This window comes from Eublepharis macularius, chromosome 7, assembly GCF_028583425.1.
Source record: "Eublepharis macularius isolate TG4126 chromosome 7, MPM_Emac_v1.0, whole genome shotgun sequence".
NCBI classification, from domain to species: domain Eukaryota; kingdom Metazoa; phylum Chordata; class Lepidosauria; order Squamata; family Eublepharidae; genus Eublepharis; species Eublepharis macularius.
The window spans coordinates 7,705,031-7,726,771 of record NC_072796.1 but is presented as its reverse complement, the minus strand read 5'-3'; the positions used below and the strand labels follow the sequence as shown (position 1 = coordinate 7,726,771).

Below are 21,741 nucleotides of genomic sequence, written 5' to 3'. Positions count from 1 at the left end.
TGCAAATGAGAGGAATTCCATTGTAATTTGTGTGCATCAGTATAACACCGAGCCTTCAAGCTTATCTTCAAATACCATTCAGTGTGTCCATAATTTTGATATAAACAAATCCCTTGTTTATTTGCAGGAGGATGCTGTGTGAGACAAGTTATGATTGTAGGAGTTTAGATGTCTTTTTCAAAACTAAAATAGTTGCAAACTGCCAAGTAGCCTGTGTGTGTAAACTTCAAATATCTGTTCTGTTTAAATCCTGATGCTTAAGCAGGAGATCCTTCTTGCAATATCTGATAAGAATTGTCTAGCCAAGGATGTGTTTTTAAATGTGGGAAGAGAAAGAGCTTGTTGCCCTCTTTCTCAAACCCATATGTTTTCACCTCACTATTTGGTGATTGTTAGGGTACCCAAAGTTCTTGTTCAGGGTGTGGTCTGGAGAGAGGGGAGGAGCCATGGCTGAGCAGTAGAACATCTGCTTTGTGTGCAGAAGTTCCCAAGTTCAATCCCTGGAATTTCCAGTTAAAAGGAGGTAATGTGAAAGACCTCCGCCAGAGACCCAGAGAGCCACTGCTAGCCTGAGCAGGCAATACTGGCCTTGATAGATGAAATATCTGATCATGGATGTTCATGCGTAAAATCTGATCATGGGTGTTCATGTGTTCATTCGACCAGGGGTCGAATTCAGTGGAAGGCAGATTCCTGTTTTCTTTGGAAGTAACCACCAGTAGGGTCCAGCTTTATGAGTGCAAAAAGTAACACCAGAGCCAAGCAGTGGTGTATGAATTTTGTCAGGCTCGATTCTGAGACCTAGTACCTTGCAAAGTCAGGTGGCAGGATTAGCCCCGTGTCTTGTTCATAGGGCTGGGCTTCAAAAAACCAAGAACATAGTCAATGTAGTAGAAAAGAGCAAGAGTCCAGTAGCACCTATAAGACTCACAAAATTCGTGGTAGGGTATGGGCTCAGCTGTGGCTCACGAAAGCTCAATACCCTACCACAAATTTTGTGAGTCTTATAGGTGCTACTGGACTCTTGCTCTTTTCTGCTGTTACAGACAGACTAACATGGCTGCCCATCTTGATCTATAGTCAATGTACTAATATAATATGGGAAGAAGAAAAGGCTGCCTTTTCTTGTCGCTCCTGCATCCAGTGACTTTCAGAGGCGCTTTGCTGAAATTGATCTGTTTGACATGAAGTGTAAGAAATTGTGTTAATACCTCAAACTGTGTGTGTTTGTGTGCGCTTTCTGGGATGAATTGTTTTATTCATAATTAGGTTATGAACTGCCTGTTGTTTTTTGTGTTGTCATGCTTGACATGTTACCCTGATTATGCAGCCCGTCTTATAGGTATCTCTAATTGTGATTGATGTGTAATCATTCATTTTATTGAGCTCATTAAGGTCTGCAAACCTATGTACATCTTACAATAATTAGAACCCAGATAGCCTTTCCATCTGTTCCACAAGCACTGTTTAATTAATGAACTCTTAATGTGTTCTGGGCCCTATAAACGCCATGTAGTGTTTTCCAATTGTTGAATAGGACTTGCATACCATCATTTGTACAGTTTTTAAAAAAAATATATTCCTGCTGTGGTAATTCCCTCCTGCTTTCCACTTCCCCTTCCATGCACAAAGCAATCTTTTTCAGGCAAGGAATGTCACATTATGTATTTACAGTAATAATTTGTTATAAACCATATGGCATTAGGTTGGCCATTTAAATGTCATTTCGGATGCTTTCATTTTTCTAATCTTTCTTATCATGTCTGCTAGTGAAAGTAAGTGAATGGAATTTTGAATTTGGGTTGCCACCCTCCAGGTGGGGACTAGAGAGCTCCTGGAATGACAACTGCTCTCCGGATTAGAGGCATCAGTTGCCCAGGAGACCCTGGTTGCTTTGGAGGGTGGACTCTGTGGCATTACACCCTGCTGAGGTCCTTCTCCTCCCCAAACCGCACCCTCTTCAGGCTCCACCCCCCAAAATCTCCAGGAGTTTCCCAGTCCAAATCAGTCCACCTTCTTTCGAATGCAGGTGGAATTCATTGAGAGTGACTCTGAATGGAGTCCCTGCTTCCAGTAGGTCAGTGTGCATTGGAGTGGGGGGGGGGGAACCCTACACGCAGCGACTGCCGTCCACATACACAGACCTGCCCTGTTAATGCAGAAGCACCTCTAAAACAGAGGGGAGGGGAGGGGACGACGGCCCCCTGTAGATCTCCTGAGTCCCTGGATCATGGCCATTAAATCTCAAGAACATGGCAGCTTCACACATTGTACATAACTAGCAATTATTTGGTTAGGTTTTTAGGATGAAAACTGAAATTTCCAATACTGTCGATTATAGTTTTAAAAAAATCAATTGCCAGTCTGGGTGAGTAGTTGAAAGATTGCAGAGCCATACCTCTCTGTGTGCTTGTTTTATTGTTGGCAAAGATGTCCTTGCGCTGTGCGTTACTCATTTGTGTGGAAAATAGAATTCAGCACAGTCCATGAATAGATTGTCTGAAAGATTAAAGTGTGCGCCGTGCTATTTTTTTTTTACACAAGAGTGCCTTTGATGTGCTAATGTTCATTTTCCCTCTTTTCATTCAAAAGTGCTGGTCATTGTTTTGCTCTGAAGATTGTCTATTCGTATAGGCTCATTCTACCAGCTTTGTAGTCAAATCTTGCTGGAGGAATATAAATAAGCAAGCCTAGTTAATCTTGGAATATGGTGACACCAAATAATGGCCAGCCCAAGAAGATACATATCAAAGAACATCTGAAGCTTTTGTTAAAGGTTGGAGCATTGCAGAGGCATCAAAATGTCAAGGAATCTAAAAATGTTATAAGCTGCAATGTAACATTCCTTTAATGCAATGCGAGGTAGTTACAGCAAATAATGGAATTCCGTTTGAAAAGGGGCTTCAAATTGTCTTTGATGCTAATAGCTGTACAAGAACTAAATTGTATTGCAGAGGAACTGAGCCGCTTTAATAGGCTATGGCTGATGATTTCCAAAACTGTGATGTCAAAGCGTTTTATTCCACAGAAATTCATTTCGAGAGAACGACTAGTCTCCATTTCAGCCATCACTAGCATGGGTTACAGCTTATGCTCTGCCCTTAAGCATCTGTTAAGAGTGAGAAGCTTTTCTGCCCTCCAGAGCTATAGGGATGGGGAGGCAGCTTAGGTATTTTGGAGCACCAGCTGAAATGGGTGTCTAGGAAAGTAGATGTCGTTGAGCTCATGTAAGCAGCACCCGGCACCTATGCAGGGCTGCAGCACACAAGAACGTTTTGCTTGTCACACAAGCCTGTTCCCTGCCCAAGGCAAGCCCCTAGGGCACAGGCAGCATAGGAGAAAGCAACACGCATGCTCCTCACCACCACCTAGATGCCCAGCCAGCTGGGAGCATCAATGGCCTTGTCTTATCTCAGTCACCCCCACGCACACGCACACCTGGCACATGAGCCTTTTTACAGGTTGTTATGGTTTTCAGCATTTTGGACAAAACCTTATTACAGAATGAGTTCTGATATTGCTATAACAGGCTTGTGAACGGAGCCAACTCCAGCCACATGAGCCAGACCACACTGGCTCAAATTGTTCTTGAACCTTTAGTGGGGCCTGGCATTCCAAGACCTGTGATCAGCTGGAATCGCGCAGGTGGTAAACAGTTCTCTCCCTTTCCACAAGTTTATTATCAGTCTTTCAGAAGATGGCCTCCAAAGTGTTGCGGACCATTTGATAGCTGATGAACACTATTCTCTTTTTCAAAGTGCCATTTCAAATCATGGACTTCCTTTTTATTTAATGTTTTTATTTGAAATTTCCTTAGACTCAAAGCAGCTCTTCTTTGCTATTAAATGTGTAGCTGCTTTTTTAAACCTACTACTAGTAGCAGGCTACTATCTGCCCGTGGTATGTAGCAAAACTTGGAGATGTCCTTTTACCATTTAATTTTGATTAAAATGTTAAACCTGCTTTTCACTATATCATATAATAAAAGCAGTCTGGACTGGAAACTCAACTGGGGTTTTTAATTCCCTTTGGGAAAATTTAAACAGTTCAGCATATGCAATCGATTGAGAAATTACTAAAGAACTAGGTCAGTTCTAAAACAGTGGCTGCTTGAAAACCTGTTGGATCAAAATAATTGTGGAACCAATATTAATAATGACTTATAAACAGAGGACAGTTGTCACTTCTGTCTGCACTTACCCTTGCAACAGCCTTCATGCTTGCAAGGAATATTTTAATTTAATGGATTAAATGTGAGCAAAAGTGTACAGCAATTAACAAAAGTCATACTGTGTTTAATGAATAAAAGATTTTTGTTGGGTACTTGTTAACTTTAGAATGACTAGCTAATGTAATTGAAGTGCAACCACCTGGTAGGGTGGTTTTACAGTCAGCTGCCAAAGAAGGCACAGAATCAAGAGGACCAGGTGTTCTGTTATGCCTTTCTGATTGTTTCAGTGGAGTAAACAGCATGGGGTCACAGTATGGCTATGAGGCTAGAAACTGGAAATTTAGCCCCAAAAGTAATTCTTCTCCAGTCTTTTGAATTTTTTTAGTGGACCCGAATCTTGCTCTTTTAGTATAAAAGTAATCCTGCTGTACTGTTCTTACAGCTTGTGGCCTTGAAAATATAGGTAAGGGAAGAGCAACACTGGGAAAGAAAACATATCAACAGAGCCAGTCACTCCAAATTATTCAAACAAGAGCCAGGTGTTCTAAGATAGCAGTAGGCAAACTTCTGTATTCTTGGAGGCTGTTTTTCCAGGCAATACTCTGGAGCTCATAGGTATATATAATTCTTACTTGTTTTTGAAAACTACATAAAGAAGAACTAAAGTTAGTGATCTTTCCTTTGTGCTGATGTCTGATAGTATTGCTTCCAAGACTGGATCTGACTTTCCCTGACCTGGTGCTTTAGGGTAATGGCCTTCATGCTTTCCAGACCTAGGACTGACATGTAGAGTCATGTGACAGGAAAAGGTGGGGCCAGAGTTGTGAGCTCAATGGTGTCAATACCGTGACCGGAAGAGCTAGGGACAGGGAAACAGAATACTAACATAGGGCTGCCATTTTCCCACTGAGGGTAGGGGATGCCAACACTTTGCAACTGGTGGGAGAAAAATAATCGTCAGGCAACGGTGTGATGTCATTTCAGAGAAAAAACAAAAGTGATGTCAGTCCACTCTAAGAATTGCTGGAGAGTCTGTGGGTTTATCATAGAATTTATGGCAATTCCTAGAGAAGTATGACATCACTTCTGGCTTTTCCTGGAAGTGATGTCACACTATCTCCAGCAGCCACCCCCATGTCCCCACTGTCACCTTAGTCTCCCACTGGTTGCCAGGCTATGCTATGCCTGGAAACCCTAATCTGTCCCTAACCCCCCCCCCCCAACTTTCAGCCTGAAGTTCCTTCATGATTTTGAGAGATGCCTCCCAACCGCACTTCACCTAACAGGCTGTGATAAATCACTGCTGATTCATGCCTGGCTCAGCCATGCCTCAGATATTTCCTAGACCTGTGGGGGATGGGGAAGGAGGAAGAGGGGCTCTGGTCACTTGGTGGTGGCTGCTGAGGCCCAACATGTTGCTACTGTTAAGCCATGTTGATGGTGGGTTCTGGCTGCAGGCCAAGCATTTCCAGAGCGGCCGCTCAGCAGCATCAGTTGGAGCTGAGAGAGACCTTGGCATGCCCCACAGCAAAGTAGCTCTCCCTCGTGTGGTGAAGAAGGAAAGAGCCGGCATTGTCCTTCACCTTATCCTAACGGTCACTGTTGGAATAGAATTTGCCCGTGCCGATTCTCCTCTTGCTGCCAGGATTATTTGGAAGTACACAGGGACGGTCATACTTCTGCTGTTCCTGTTGGTTCATTTCATTTGAAAGCACTGGCTTTCTCTGAATGCATGGGTTTCCCTCCAGTCTACCTCATGGTTGTGGCTGGCCCAGTCGGGTTGCCATCCTCCTGATGGAGCCCAAATTTCTCCCAGCATTATAACTGATCTCCAGACAACAGAGAGGAAATAGCCGCTTTGGAGGGTAGGCTCTGTGGATTCACATCCTTGCTGAGCTCCCTTCCCCTCCCTGCACTCACATTTCCAGGAATTTCCGAAGCCGAAGTTGGCAACCCTAATCACACTACTTTGGTTATCCACACAATGGGTTGTTTGACTAAGCATTCAATGCAGTGGTATTGGCTATAGACTGTTTAAAGGCACTTAAAGCTGAAAAGAAGCATAGTAACAAGATGGATCTCTTCCCTGTTGTATTTGTTGCGTGCCACAGCACTCTCCAAAGAATACATCTTTTCCATGAAAACATTTTCAGCTAACCTATGTCTCTGTTTAAAAAATGGCAATATTCCATGGTTTAGTATAAAGATGTGTGTATTGGCGGCGGTGGGGTGTGTGTGCGCGTGTGTGTGTGCATTCAGTTATTTCTGATCTAAAACTAAACAGGAGGTCTCGGGCACTGTTCTGTATCAGAAATGCACATCCCTAATGTGTTTTTTTCCTTCGGGATTCTCTTCATGAAAAATACCTTGATAGCATTCCAAGTTGCAACAGAACAGTTGTGCTAAATTCTGTTCTCTTTGCCCAACACTGCTATATGGTTAGTGATTTTCAGAATGAATACCTTTCCCCAAGATTTTGAACAATTCTAGCATGTTATCCAAGTTCAGGATTTTTTAAAATTCCACAGTGAGTGTGCTTGCCTTTGTAGGTCTTCCTCCTCTGTTTAACTGTCTTTCCGTGGTCACCTCGTTGTGTTGTAAGTTTTTTTTTAAAAATACCCTCTCTAATTGCAGAACATGACCCGCAGCAGCTGTACATGCTCTGATTTATCTCCAGTCTGCTTTCATTCTGGATCCTTGCAATGAAGTCGTGCAGCCTCTTTATGACAATAGGACCCTTTTCAGCCATGCTTGAGAATCAACACCTGCTATGCATTCTGGCAAAGATTACAGGTGCCCCAGCTCTCTTAGTCATTGTAAATCTGTGAAGTTACCATGGGAGGGGGGAACAGCAAACTTGCTACCTTGCTGAGAAACACCCTAAAGTCTGTGGCCGCTCTGTATGCTCATTCATTCCCTTTGCATCTTAGCAAAGTTTCATTTAACAAGCTGCCTGTTACAAGCTATCAGTGCAGACCAGATAAATCTCTACTGTGAAACTCAATGGGTGATCTTAGGCTGGTCACTCTCAGTTTAACCTACCTCACAGGGTTGTTGTGAGCATAAAAGAGGAGAGAATTGTGCATACAATCCTAAGCATGGGGCGGGGGGCAGGGGACCTCCGAATGACTTGAGTGTTTTGCTAGACAGCTTATGAAGATAAACTGGCAGGAATGATTTGCAGCAATTTGGAAGTTTGGGTGGTGACCGTAGGCCAGTAACACACTACTCCAAGCCTACCTCACAGGGTGGTGAAGATAAAATGAAGGAGGGAAGGCGGTAAGCCACTTTGGGTTCCTATTGTGGAGAAAATGAAGTGAATAAACAATTTTTTCCTTAATATATATCCTTACAAGCCAGAGGTGTAGTCTAAGCTTCTAATGCTCACATTTCTGGCAAATCAAGCCATGGACGCCTGTTTTCACTGTGATGATTAAGGAAGGCCTAACTGAGTTCAGGAAAGACCCTATATGTCCACCACATTTCATTGGGTTGTTTGATCCTCTGTTGGGAAATTTTCCATTCAAGAAAGCTGGCATCTCCTATTGTAACTATGTGTCTGTTTCCTTAGAAAAATACTAAGTCACAAAACTAGGTGGCAACAATTCTAAACATATTTGTAATACAATATGATTTTTCTTTCATACCTTTAGAATGTTAAATGGTTATATAGTACCCCTTGTTGTTCCCCTTGTCCTACTAGTAAGATATGGTTATTTGATGCACTGATCCACACTCTTGCAGAATTCCCCCAAAACTTTTCTGATGAAATTACACTGCAGCAGTATCTACTGGACCATAACCATTAATTAGCATACTTCCCATTTGCAGTTTCACATCTAAAACATCCATGCGAAGGTTTATCTTTAAGACTCTGACATCGCATGTTGGTTTGTAGTGCTTACTGTAACCTTTTAATAGCTATATAACATCATATTTCCACAGATAGTCCATTATCTTTTTGTTAAACGTTTGAAATGTTCAGTCATACTAAATTTTACAGGTTAATGCAATCCCTGCTGAGCATTTTACTATCCACAAGGCCAAGTGGATCTTTTGAAAGAAACATGTGATCAGCTTATATGTTTGTTAATGCCAGTATTCAGTATGCCAGAACTGTCACTGCCCATATTTCTGGACACAGTTCGGAGTGCTGATTCTTACCTTTAAACATCTCCTCCCATACTGTCCAGCCCACCAGTTAAGTTCTGCCTCACGAGCCCTGCTCTCTGTGCCCCCTGACATCAGAAGTGAAGCAGGTAGCAACCAGAGACAGGGCTTTTTTAGCTTGCTGGTGACCCTGACCTAAATAGCCCAGGAGAGCCCAATCTTGTCAGATCTCAGAAGCTGAGCAGGATCATCCTTGGTTAGTAATCAGAAGGGAGACCTCCAACAAAGACCAGGGTTGCAGAGGCAGGCAATGGCAACCACCTTTTGTTAGTCCCTTACCATGAAAACCCCACCAGGGGTCGCCACAAGCCAGCTATGACTTGAGGGCACTCTCCACCATCATCTTGCTTATGACATGCTGCTTGCATGACACCTACATTGTTCTCTTTTAGGCTAGGCCAAAACATTTTTATGAGGAGGCATAAATTGTGTCCAAATAAATACAGTCTGATACCTATATATGGAGTGTTCAGATTGTCCCACACTGCGTAACTCCCTTCTATTCCCTTCTTCCCATATTTCAAAAAAACCATAATTTTTTCTTCATGACACAAATACCCTTAAAGTATCATGCACTTCAGTGTAAAAATAACCAGTTCCAGTTCTTACAATTATTCCAGCTTTCACAGCCACCTGAAGCAAGTAGTGTTGGGAGTAGCATCAGCATTGTCCCTTTGAGGATTAACTGCTTTCCAGAAAATAGCAAAAAGTGACAATAGTGGAGCTTTGTAGATTCCTGTTTTGAGCATTATTATTATTGGCCTAACTTAATTCCCTAACCATGAATGACAAGGATGTGTTTGGATCTATTAGAGCAGGTGTAGCCATTTTTGTGGATGATATTTTAACTGATGCAAAAATAATGTTGAAAATGCTTTTAAAAATCATGTGACCAGGGTAGCAAACTAGCCAGGAGATTTAAAAGAGAGAAAAGCAGAAAGGAAATGTGCAGAATAGGAAAACAGCACAACAATTTAAATTGGAAGACCATTAAGGGTTTCCAGACTGATAAACCTACTATGTGATAAAACCAAGAAGCTCATCATGGAAAAATTCAGATCTAGGTGTGAAAAGTTGTGCCAATTAGAAATTCCTACAAAAGAGGCTCTTATAAGATAAAAGCCCCAGGTACCTCTCTCCCCTAAGAGAAAAATAAATGTTAGAACCTGCCAGGAACTAAAAATACACAACCCCTTAAAGCAAGATCCTGCAAAAAAAGTTCCCAAAATATTGGTTCCACACTGGCACCTGAATTCATAGAATCATAGAGTTGGAAGGGGCCATACAGACCATCTAGTCCAACCCCCTGCCCAGTGCAGGATCACCCTAGAGAATCTCTGACAAATATTCATCCAGCCTCTTCTTGAAAACTGTCAGTGAAGGGGAGCTCACCACCTCCCTAGGCAGCTGATTCCACTTTTGAACTACTCTGACTGTGAAAAAGTTTTTCCTAATATCCAGTCGGTACCTTTGTGCATGTAATTTAAGCCTGTTGCTTCGCGTCCTACCCTCTGCTGCCAACTGGAACAGCTCCTTGCCCTTCTCCAAATGACAGCCTTTCAAATATTTAAAGAGAGCAATCATGTCCTTCTCTTCTCCAAACTAAACATTCCCAAGGCCCTCAGCCTTTCCTCGTAGGGCTCAGTCTCCAGACTCCTGATCATCCTCGTCGCTCTCCTCTGCACCCTCTCGATTTTGGCCACATCCTTTTTGTAGTGAGGTCACCAGAACTGCACACAATACTCCAGGTGCGGCCTGACCAAGGCAGTATAGAGAGGGGCTATGACCTCCTGCGATTTCGACGCTGTGGCCCCTTTGATTCAAGTCCATCTGTGAACCATACCCCTCTTTTTCTTGTTGCTAAAAATGTTTGAAGGATCTGCAGCCATTAAAGGGTTACTGTCCTTACGTGAGCTATGGCTGGGCACACTCTATTGACAATGGAACCACCTCCGTGAGCCAATGGCAGCATGTCTATTGGAACCCCACACTTATTCACCAGTTTGACCTCACAAAATGGCTTCTAGTTGCTCCTTAAAATGGAGGGCATGTTTGGAGCCAGGCTTCCCCCATTCCTCCTGGGAACAAACTCATCCTTCTGCAATGATTTGCACTCCCTTGCTTCTTTAAAATTCACCAAGGCATCCCCGCGCCACTTCCTGCTCCTCCACTGCTTCATTTGTTGCTGCCACCACCGCTATTGCAAGCTCATCAGCACCAGCGCTCTTACTACGGTAGCTCTCATCTCTGCATTGCCTGAAAACACAGCCCCAAATGGTGCCGGGATCTGGCTAGCTGTCTCCTGATATCCTGGTGAGGTGGCTTAGAGAGAATACTGCTGAATTATCTCTGGTCTACATCTCCAGCCCCTCCCACAGTAGCAGGTGGCAAAAGAAGGTGAGGATGCCTCTCAGTGGAGGTGACCAAGTTTACAGCCACTGGGATACCCTTCTCTGCCTTGTTCTTCCCTGTCCATTTGGGACAATGGTGTCTGTTCATTTTGGCAAGTATGAAAGGAACAACTTTCTGGGAAAACCTTCAGAGAATCCAGGGCCGATTCCAGACGGCCCTCCCCATGCCGAATTGTCACGCGGAAAACGCGAAATACCGCGTTTTCCACGCGACGACGCGCAACGTTTCGGCATGGGGAGGGCCGTCTGGAATCGGCCCTGGTCTAAATTCTAGACTTCAGGTTACAATACCAAGCATCTCTGATCAACCAAGAGTTCTTTTGTTTGCTTTTCCACCCAACTACTTTGTACCACTTTTGTATATCTACTTTTTGCAGACTCAGGAGCCATCTGCACACTTGGGCATTTGCTTAGATGTCCAATCAGCTATCTGTGGCCCAGTCTTGCAACTTACCCTGCCGTCTCCTCTAACCATTCCCAAGAACTCTGCTTCAGATCTGGAGGCCCGTCATGGATGCAGCTGTAATCTTTATTATTTTTTTAAGGATACTTTTTCCTTGTGACCTGACCTGGATAGCCCAGGCAAGCCCAGTCTCATCAGATCTCAGAAGCTAAGTAGGGTTAGCCTTGGCTAGTGATTGGATGGGAGACCTCCAGCGAAGGCCGGCACTGTCCTCAGCAAAGTTACACTTTTAAGCCAGTTGACTTCAGTGGTTTTAGAAGGGTGTTACTCTGCTCAGAATGGCAGTGTGATACGTGGAGACCTTTGACCTGACCAGTAAAAGAAAAATATGCATTATAATTATACACAGAGCTGGATCTGTGATCATTGGTGGACTTCTTTTTCCTTGGACTCTGCCACAGGATTGATTTCAGGTATCCAAAATAATTTTCCTCTTTTTCTTTTTTATTATTTTAAGATCTTTCGATTATAAAACAATTTATTTCCTCCAACTGCCCCTATAAATACTTCAACAGATTTTAAATTCAGAGAGCCATGAATTCTTTCTCCCAGGGCTTTTTTTCAGGGGGAACGGAGTTCCGGCACCTCTTGAAAATACTTGGACTAGTGCATGAAAATAATATTATTTCAAAGAATCCCATGTGTTTCTTCCTCATTTCCCTCTTGAGAGTTCCGCCACCTCTTTTCCCAGAAAAAAAACCCTGCTTTCTCCTCTCTTCATTTTACCACTTCTTGACTTGAATTCTTTATCCTTTTTCATTTTACCACTTTTTGACTTGCATTTCAAATTAAAATGGGTTGATTCACCTCACTTTCATCAGCATTTCTAGGCTAGAATAGCCCAAACAAAAACTTTTTAAAGCAAGCCAAGAAAAAATTGGGGGGTGGGGTGAAAAGCTCTTGGTATTGCCATTCTTGCAACTTCCTACCTTTTGAGTATGCAGGACTCTTATGTTTAAATTATTCGTGTAACTGGAAAATCTCCCTATTTATATTTAAAGACTCTAATAAATACGTTAGATCTCCAGGTGTTAGCTGGTTTGCGTCTCCTGATTTCTGAATGTCCTTGGGAATGGACAGACGCCCCTCATCAATATTACGTGAACGTTGCCTCCATCTGAATGAGTAATACTCATTTCATCCTGAATTAACTTGCCAATCTGCCTAACTTAACATGCAGTGCTGAATGTGATGCGTACGAGTGCCTCCTCAGTTCATTAGGCTGTATACATGTGTTGGATGCTTTTTTCTATAGGATGTTATTAAGCACAGCATGAAAAGAATTTCCAGTTTATCTGCCTCGTTTGCACAGAGCTCCCAAACAGACTGCAGGCTGCGAGGGTGAGAGGGATTGAGAGTGGATGGCAGGCCCACAGAGGTCCACAGGCTCAGGTGGTTTTCAGCCATAAGTTTAGCTGAGCTCTTCCCGTAATTTGTCACGCCTTGGTCTGCTCCTGCTGCGCCCGCACGTGCCAGCTTAGTGTCAGAAAGTCTGTGCACCAGACGGCCACTCAGGCCTAACGTCCTGCTGTTCAGAACCAGCGGCTTGCTTTGTCAGTGTGGAACAGAGAGCCCTAGCAACGGCCGAGTGCTGTGCGGAATAAGCATGTTCATAATGAGATGTGAATGGCATCAGTCAGTCCCTTTAGAATAGGGCCGAGGCGTGTGCCTCCTCTCTTAGGAAGTTTGGCAGCCTGTTCATTAAACAAGAGTCGTCAGGAGTTCAGCCTCTGACAGGAAAGCGGCCTCAGACGCACTCGGCCTGTGCTTGTACCGTCAGAACCGGGTTTGGGGAGCGAAAGGGAAATAGAAACATCAGCAGGGATACTGTGTGAAATGCGGGGCTTTTAAAAAATTACTTCACTGTAATGAAAAAAGGAGATTTGTATTGGGAAGTTTTTTCACATTTGTCAGATTTGTCGGTGTGGTGAACTTGGAGTATTACTGTGGAAAAGGCCCAAAATAATCCACAACAAAGATGGCATTTAGCGCTTCATTGTGTAGCCTGCTCTGTGAAACATACTATGGTAGTATTGCTCAGAGGTGGCATTTTCTCCCATTTTCTATAGTTCCATGGAGCTAAACTGCCCTGCCGCATTTCAAAAACGCAAGGGAAACCTGCAAAACAGTGACAGGAAATGACATGTCACACTCACTGTTTGAGTGTTTAATTCACAATGTCGTATGTGAAATACTTTAATCCATTGTATATTTGTTCAAATGTTATCCTGTTATTTGAAGTGCATGATTCACCTTCAAAGAAAACAGAAGCTGCGCACAAAGAGGGAGATTTGCTCTCTCCACTGTGAAAAGCTGCCACAAGCAGGGGTCCTATTAAGACAGCTGGGAAGTTGCTTCAACTTGTTCCGCTTGTAAGTTTTATTGGCGACTGGTTTTTGATTATGCATTTGAATGGCGTGTGTTCCAGGTTGCCGGGTTTTAATTAAAAGGCAATACTGTTGGTTTTAGAAGCTTTGTCGTCTGCATAATTAAGACCAAAATATACACACATTCCATTTTTTGTTTTTTAATTGGGAAGCATCAAGAAATGAGACATTTCTAATTATATCAAGCAAATCTTCCAAAATCGATGTTAAACGTAAGCTTATCATACTTAGGACTTCGAAACAATGATTACATTTTCTTATTTTAAATAATTACTTTCATGTCTTCTTTTTGTTCCCACAGCCAGTATCTTTATTAACATTTTGAAAAAGTTACCATAATATGCATTCTTTGATATTCTGTGATACTTCTATCGAGTTCATTAGCTATAACGTAGTTACATCGTTATTTACATTTATTTCTTTCAGAGCTCTCTCAAGCATTTTTGGCAGTTAGCTGTTGGTTGACTTCACACAAACTATTTTCTGTGTAGCTCTCAGTGTACTAACAACAACGGAACAACCACACCGCAGTTTTCTACACTCTTTCCTTCCTCACCCCCCCCCCCAGATGACATGTCCCCCCACCACCACTGGAGGGCTTTTTAAAAAGGAATCCGTAATTGGTATATTGATATAGCATTATCTTCTTTCCTTTTCACAGCTTCTGTGATCAAATGATCTTGAGCAATGACTAATAGAATAATAAATTAATTTCTAAACGAAAATATGCTAGGCAGAAATTTAGCAACCAACAAGGTTATATTTGGATCACACTCTAGCATCAGATAGGGAAAAATCTCCTCATGAGAATTAACCAGAGTACAAGTTAAAAGAAGTAAAATCCAATGATTCCTAAAAACTAAAAAGCGGACATTCCAGTATGTTATGAGACAAACAGTGTGATCCTAAGTAGAATTACACCAGTCTAAACCCATTAAAATCATGTTCCATTGAATTCAATGGGCTTAGACTGGAGTCTAATTGGGCTTAGACTGGAATAACATTTTACCCTGACCACAAGAACAAAGTTGTTCTGAGTATAGAACATGATAAAATCTGCCATTCAGTACTTCAATGGGGTTAGCATTCAATCAAGCATGGGCAAATGCCTGAACAGAATGAAAAGCAGTTAAATTTCTCATGTAGGATGGTAAGGACATTGAGGTAAGATACCAAGAAATTGGGTCAAGCAAACTCTGCAAGCCCATATCACCGCATTATTTAGTCAAGGTCGATAAGACAATGCTTAACAGTGGATAGGACCTGGGCCTTACCCAGGATAAGAATGTCTTCAGCGGTGAGCCCCAGGTGTAACTTGTAACCTGGCGTCAACCATCTTCATCCAAGCAGAATAGTAAACCTCTTGTTTGAGAAAAAACAGCAAACCTACTGTTTCTAATGTCAAAGATGGTCTTTATTCTTAACTTAAAAGCACTGGGCCATACTCTAGCTTCCAGAGACTTTTGGCCTAATTCAGCCCTGAGAGGTACATTTGGGACTCATTGAGGAATCTCTAGTATCCTACTTATACACTGGCAAAAGGGATAATCAAAAGATTCTATAATCACCAAGATCCAAAAATGCCATAGAGTAACTGTTGGGTTTTTTTTTTTAATTAAACACCTGAATTGCACCTAGAATGTATCTTTTTCCCCTCCTCAAAAAAGAAGTGAGATATTGTTCCATAGGCTTAATCTTATTCAGTACAAACTTCTGCCAGGGAGAGCCAAGACAAGTTTGAGGAGAAAACGGTTCCCAAATAACAAAACCTTTCAACTTGCTCAATATCAGAACTTGCTACAGTCCATTTGGAGAGATCTAAGTTGCTATTTTTGGAGAAAACCATGATTTTAGATTAGTTGTAATTTACTTGCAAGGCCCCATCTAGGCAATAATTTGAAGAAATCTCCATAGTCTCTTCAGGCCGATCTTAGTTCAGGATATAAGGACTGAATCATCAGCATAGAGCAACATTGGTAATTCCTTTGATGCCAGTCTGCGGGCATGAAACTCTGCAGATGAAAGTTGCAACATCAGATCATTTAGATGTAGGTTGAAAAGAAACGGGGCAAGCAAACCACCTTGCCTAACTCCCCCTGTCAAAGCTAAAGCTTTCTGAAAGTTTCCCTTCTCCACTGCAGTGAACCTGTATGGTGGTATTACCTGGGCTTTTTTTCAGCAGGAACGCGGGGGAACAGAGTTCCAGAACCTCTTGAAAATGGTCACATGGCTGGTGGCCCCGCCCCCTGATCTCCAGACAGAGGGGAGTTTAGATTGCCCTCCGTGCCGCAATATTTTTAACCTCTAAAAAAAGGTGTGGTGGAGAAAATGATGGCCATGGGGCATATGGGCAAGACCTTTAAGAATGCATATCTTCCTTTCCATACATCATGCGAACATACTTAAATTATGAGCTTTATGGAAAAGTTATATCAAACCAACGCTTTCCTACACACTCAGCTTATTTCTGATTTTCTTAACAGTTAATCCCCAAACATTGGAATCGGATTGGGTATTGTTCTTCCGCATATCTGCCCTCCCTTTTCATTTTTGCAGTTGTGAAGCCAGTTAGTTTTGTTCTGCATGTGCCTTAAATAATCAGGGTTTTCAAGGGAGGGCACTGTCATTGGTGACATCACTGGTGACATCACAACACCCCCTTTTATTTTTTGTGTATGCTTATAACATTATGTCGCTATAAGGGCTGGATTTTTTTAAAGATCAAAAATGAACACATGGGGAAGTCTTTGTGTGGGGAACCCTAAAGGGGAGCAGCTCTGCCACCCACACCTAAGCCTCCCTCCCATGGTCCAAACCAGAGAGCCCTGCCCAGTCCGACCCAGAGGTCAGCACCAGCAAGGCAAACCAAACTCTCTTGGGATGGAGCCTGGCACAGCAGCAGCTTTGTGACTTTTAAATTGTGCTGTTTTTTCTGGCCCCAGAAGTGGCCCCCGTCCCCCATCCCCAAGCTTCCAGGGCTTTTTCCATTTTTTTTTTTTTTTAAAATCAGTATTTTAATAGCATATCGACCTGCCATTGTAATAGTACATGCAGGAGATTCTCTGAATTCCCAGCTTTCATTTTTTTAAAAAAGTCTCTAGCTCCTTCGGTTGCAGAGATATAAGGGAAAGGGCATATCTCCACAATGGACCAGGCTAGAGATTTTTTTTTAATGAAAGCTGAGAATTCAGAGAATCTGCTACATGTATTGTTATAACGATAGGTCAATGTAACGCTATGAAAATGACATTTAAAAAAGAAACAGGAGGGGGGAAAGGAAGTTGGGGGGAGGAGTGGCTCAATGATAATGATGATCATCCAGTCATCAAAAAGTGGGCTGGAGGTGGGTGGTAATGGGTGGGACAAACAAAACAAGAAAAAACAGTATAGATGAAGGGGGGGGGGGAATCCACTCAACATTGGCTTCCAGAAAAAGATTGGGATAAAACTGGCATCAGAAGAACTGGGGGTAGAAAACGGAAAACCAACAAACCCAAGGTGAAAACTAAAGGCAAAAAAAGTGTGTGGAAATCAAAGGGATAAGACAAAAGCAGTATGGGGCCAGAACCAACGGGGGAAAAACATGCAGAAAAACCCAAGTTTGAGTAAAATCGCAGCAAAACAGATGAAAACCTGGCAAGTGGATGACTAGAAAATATCGTGTGGAAGCTTCCAATGACAGCTCTCCAGTTTTGAAGTTAAGGCAGAGCAAAACATCCATGTGGACGCAGCCTTTCAAAGGGGGGAAAAAAAAGACTTTGCTGGAAAATGCTGCGTTCAGGTTCCTAATATCTCTGTTGAGTTACGTTGAATCTTGTGATTTTATGACTATGTTTTTTACAAAGTGATGGTTATCTTTGTAACTTTTATGGGCTGCATATGCTTCTGTGGTTGGGGGGTTCTGTAATGGTGTCCACGTCTGCATTTTTCTTAACCTGCATCCTGCAGTTATGAAGAAAGAGCTCTGTATCTTGAAGCAATAATCCAGAATCACAAAGAAGTAATGACGTTTGAGGATTTTGCTGCTCAGGTCTTCTCTCCCACTCCTACTTACTCCCTCAGCGGATGTGGTGAGTCTCTGCGTGCCTCCCCCCCCCCTTTCTGAACATATTAACCACTGAGAAGCTCTCTTGAGCAGCAGATGTACACCTGTTTTCCACTGATAAATGGTTGCAAATTTAAGAAGAGCATTCTTCCTCTGAATTAGCTAATGAATATCAAAAGGAACGATGACATTCATTTTAATTTGTTTTGCATCAGAGCTGTTCGCTCAGCTCCTTTCTTCAGCTATCCTGTTAACCCCTGAATCTAGCAAGGTTAATGAACTTTCTCTCACTAATGTGCTCTGGTTCATTCAGGAGTGTGGGCTTCTTGCTGAGCCGGGAATATGTTGTGCAAAAGCTGTTGTGAAGCAGTGCATACTTATAAAAAATACATATATAGTTCCTCACAGCAGAGGCCATTGCGGCTAATGCCAAATGGGGATTATGTTTCTGTGAAAATTAGGGCCTGGGATTAGCACAGGTCATGCGGTGATAGAGGAATATAAGGATGGTGCTTCATCAAAAAATTAACATGGCAGTGTGTCCGCAGACATTCTATATGTTAAAAGGGTTTTATTTTAACCATATAAATACCTGTATTTCTAAAAGAAATGTTTGTTATAAAATGCATCTTCGTGACTTAGCAAAGTCTCTTACAAGTATAACACAAAGCAACCCTGACAGATTTCTCAGCATAAGATTCCTTTATCCCCAGTTATGCCCAGTTTGTGAAACTGACTCTTCCTAATTATATTAGGGTGCTGTGTTGGATTGTTTGATAGATTATCTCAAACCCTGGTGAATATTTTGCAGCATCTGTTTTCTTTCTTTTACTCTGACCAAACTATCTGTATATCGGAGCTTTAAAAAAATAACAAATTAAATTTAGTGAAATGAATCACTTTACAAATAAAATCAGACAGACATCACTGTTTAACATGACTGGCTTAGGTCCTTGAGCTTTCTGAGCTTTGTTAAAAGATAAGAGGTATGTGCATGTACTTGTATTGGTCGCCAATAGCAGCAGGCAGGAGGCTTTGGAGATAAGCAAGCTGGCAGAAGTAAAGAGGAGCCTATGCTATTTACATAATCGCACCTCTGCTTCCTGGAGAGGCGTCAAGAGACAGAAATGGCCTCTATTGATCTTTGTTGAACTGGAATACTAAACAACATTAGAGAAGCTTATAACTAAAGCTTTGATTAATGTTTTCTCTATTAAAAACGTGGAACAGCTGTGAATTAAATTCTTTACATACTCTGCCAAAACTGTGAGAAAAAGATATTACCTATTTTATGAAAGTATATTTTTATACATTGGAAATAATGATAATGATAATAATATGATAAGTTATAGAACTGGCTACTTAATAGAAAATAATAACAGTGAGAACTTACAAAAATTTAAAGTGTTCTCTAATCTCATGTAATTATTTTACCTACTTTTGTTGCTTGTATATTTACCATATATATATATAGTAAATATATATACCATATATGTTAAAAAGTACCACTTATAAATACTGTATATATTAAATACGGTGTGTGTGTGTGTGTGTGTTTGTGTGTGTATACACACCATATATATTAAATTGTTGGAATAGATTGAACCTCTCACACCCACTGTTGGAAATGTGAGATTAAAATGTAGGATTGCTACAAGAGCACAGCTGTGTGTTCTGCACAATTCCTTTTCACCAACTTGAGGTTTGAGCAGAAGTTCTGGAAAGCGGGACCCAAATACCTCAATTATTCAGCAAATAAATTACCTAGATCTGTTGGGGGCCATGTTTGTTTTAGAGCCATAGAGTTTTTGCCAAGAGTTATTCAAATGCAGTTGGACCCTTCCAACATTTGGCTGTATTTAGATTGAAGGACAGTGGAGGCTACTGAATATTTAAGTGCAGTCCTTCATATTTTGCTGAACACATGTTGTCAAGGTGCAACAGTGAACTTCAGTTGCCCAGTTAAATATATAACCCTTCAAAATGTATTCCTAATAAAATGCCAGTCAAAGTGTGTATTTTTATCCATCTTCAGTATTTTCAGGATGTTCAAGTCATAAGTTTAGTCTACTAATTGCATTGCGGAGCCCATGTATGTCAAAAATGGGGACAGCATGAATGCATATGCAAAATGGGGGCTTTTGCATAGAGGCCTAAAAGTTTCCAGGGGACAGTTGCCAGCTTTTATACTTGATGCATTCTTTTCCACCCAACAGATTTCTATAAGAATAATCTGTATTTCCATTTTAAGTCATTGTTCTTGGATTGCCCTCTTCCAGCCCCGTTCCCAAACAAAAACACACACAATCAAGCAGCCAAAAAGCAAGATGAAAAGAGGAATCTCTGTTGATGATGCTGCCATCACCAGCACAGGAGAAGGTGCAAAATAGTATAGAGTCCAGTAGCACCTTTAAGACTAACCAACTTTACTGTAGCATAAGCTTTTCTCGAAAGCTTATACTACAGTAAAGTTGGTTAGTCTTAAAGGTGCTACTGGACTCTGCTGTTTTGCAACTACAGACTAACCCGGCTAACTCCTCTGGATCTATGAACAGGAGAAGGTGGCAAGTCAGACTACATCCTGTAGCCAGGTCCCAGACAAAGGGCTCCTGTGGTAGTAGCATTGTCACTGGGGCTCAGCAGAGTTTGGTCTGGCCACCAGCATTCCTCTAGAGTTGTAGTCCATCAGGAATTTCCCCTGGAAGTGAAAGGGCCCATGCACTCCCGGCACACTCTTTCCCCTTCATGGTTTACTTTTCTGTACATACGTGCTTTTTGTATATGGAGAACTACTGATCCGGTATGATGACCATTGAGTAATTAGATACAGGATCACAATCAGTAGCAGGTAAACAAATCAACAGGTAATGTAAATTTTACTCATATTTTCCCCATGTGAACTGAACACGTTATACTTCAGTTCTCAAGTGAACACCAGCCAAACCAGTTACCAAGTTTTTTATTGGCTGAGACCGGGGGGGGGGGGGGGGCAGAATAAGCTCCATCTATAACTTAATTTTATCAAAAAATTGGTGATTTCATTCCTTGGATGTTGGGGGAAGGTGTCATCCTTGCATTATGGCATAGACTTTCACAGCTAAAAAAACCCAAAACATGATAGAGTAGATATGGTACTCCACAGAGAGACTTCTACTAGCTTTATTATTACTCTTAGGACTATCAGATTGAAGAAATCTGAGTCACTTAGTCATATGAATGTTCATAAACTGATGAAATCTACGTAATTTGCAAGTTAATGAAACAGTTTCCAGGGGAGGGGAAATCATACTTTTTTTAGCACTGAGGGCGGGCACCATCTTAGGAGAGGCGCGTCCTGCAGTGTGGGAATTGTTGTGGAAAGCTTCCTCTTAAATGATGCCTGGTAACTGCAGTAATGACTCACTAATTGAAGTACTGATGGGAAAACAATGAACTTTTTTTTAAGTGTTGCCTGAAGAGTCGATCCAAAGGTTTTAATCAATTAAACTAATCATTTATCCTACTATATAAAAGACGAGCCGTGTTTCCGACAACTCATAGGCACAGGTGCAGTGCAGGCGGAAAGACGGCTGGCCTCCCAGCCCTTCCCTGCCATGATCCACTGGCTCCTCTACCCTCCCCAGCTCATCGCCGGGGAATTGGACAGCCTCCCTCCCCAGATGAACAGCTGGGGGAAGTGGTGACAGACAAGCCCACTGCCTCCCTCCCCAGCTCATCAGCCGCCCTGTGCTCCTCCCGCCCAGACGGGGCACAGGGGAGAGGGCCATGCCAGGCCTAGCCACCTTGCACCCCTCCCCTGCCCAGACGGGGTGTGGGGGAAGGTGGGCATGCCAGGCCTGGGTGCCCTGCATGGCTTCCACCCAGATCTGGACCCTGCGGAGGGGGCAATGCCTGCTCGGCTGCCCAGTCCTTCCCCTGCCCCAATCGGGCACTGTGGAGGGGACAATGCCTGGCCAGCCTGCCCTGCCCTTTCTAGAGCCTGTTGTGGTTTTTTTTCCTCATTGAGCTTTGTTGCTAGTTATTTATAAAACCCTAAATGCTTCAAAAATTTGAATATACTTTCCCTGCTCACAAACTTACAATCTAAAGTATTT

General features: G+C 42.3%; 1 protein-coding gene across 4 annotated transcripts in view; it reads left to right on the top strand.

Moving 5' to 3' along the window:
* RALGAPA2 (Ral GTPase activating protein catalytic subunit alpha 2) overlaps window positions 1-21,741 on the top strand; it is a 236,345-nt gene that overhangs the window by 190,288 nt on the left and 24,316 nt on the right. For all 4 annotated transcript variants that reach the window (XM_054984495.1, XM_054984499.1, XM_054984496.1 and 1 more), the window contains one exon: window positions 17,551-17,672. In XM_054984495.1, coding sequence (XP_054840470.1) covers window positions 17,551-17,672 — 122 coding nt within the window. The remainder of the gene's footprint in view (window positions 1-17,550; window positions 17,673-21,741) is intronic.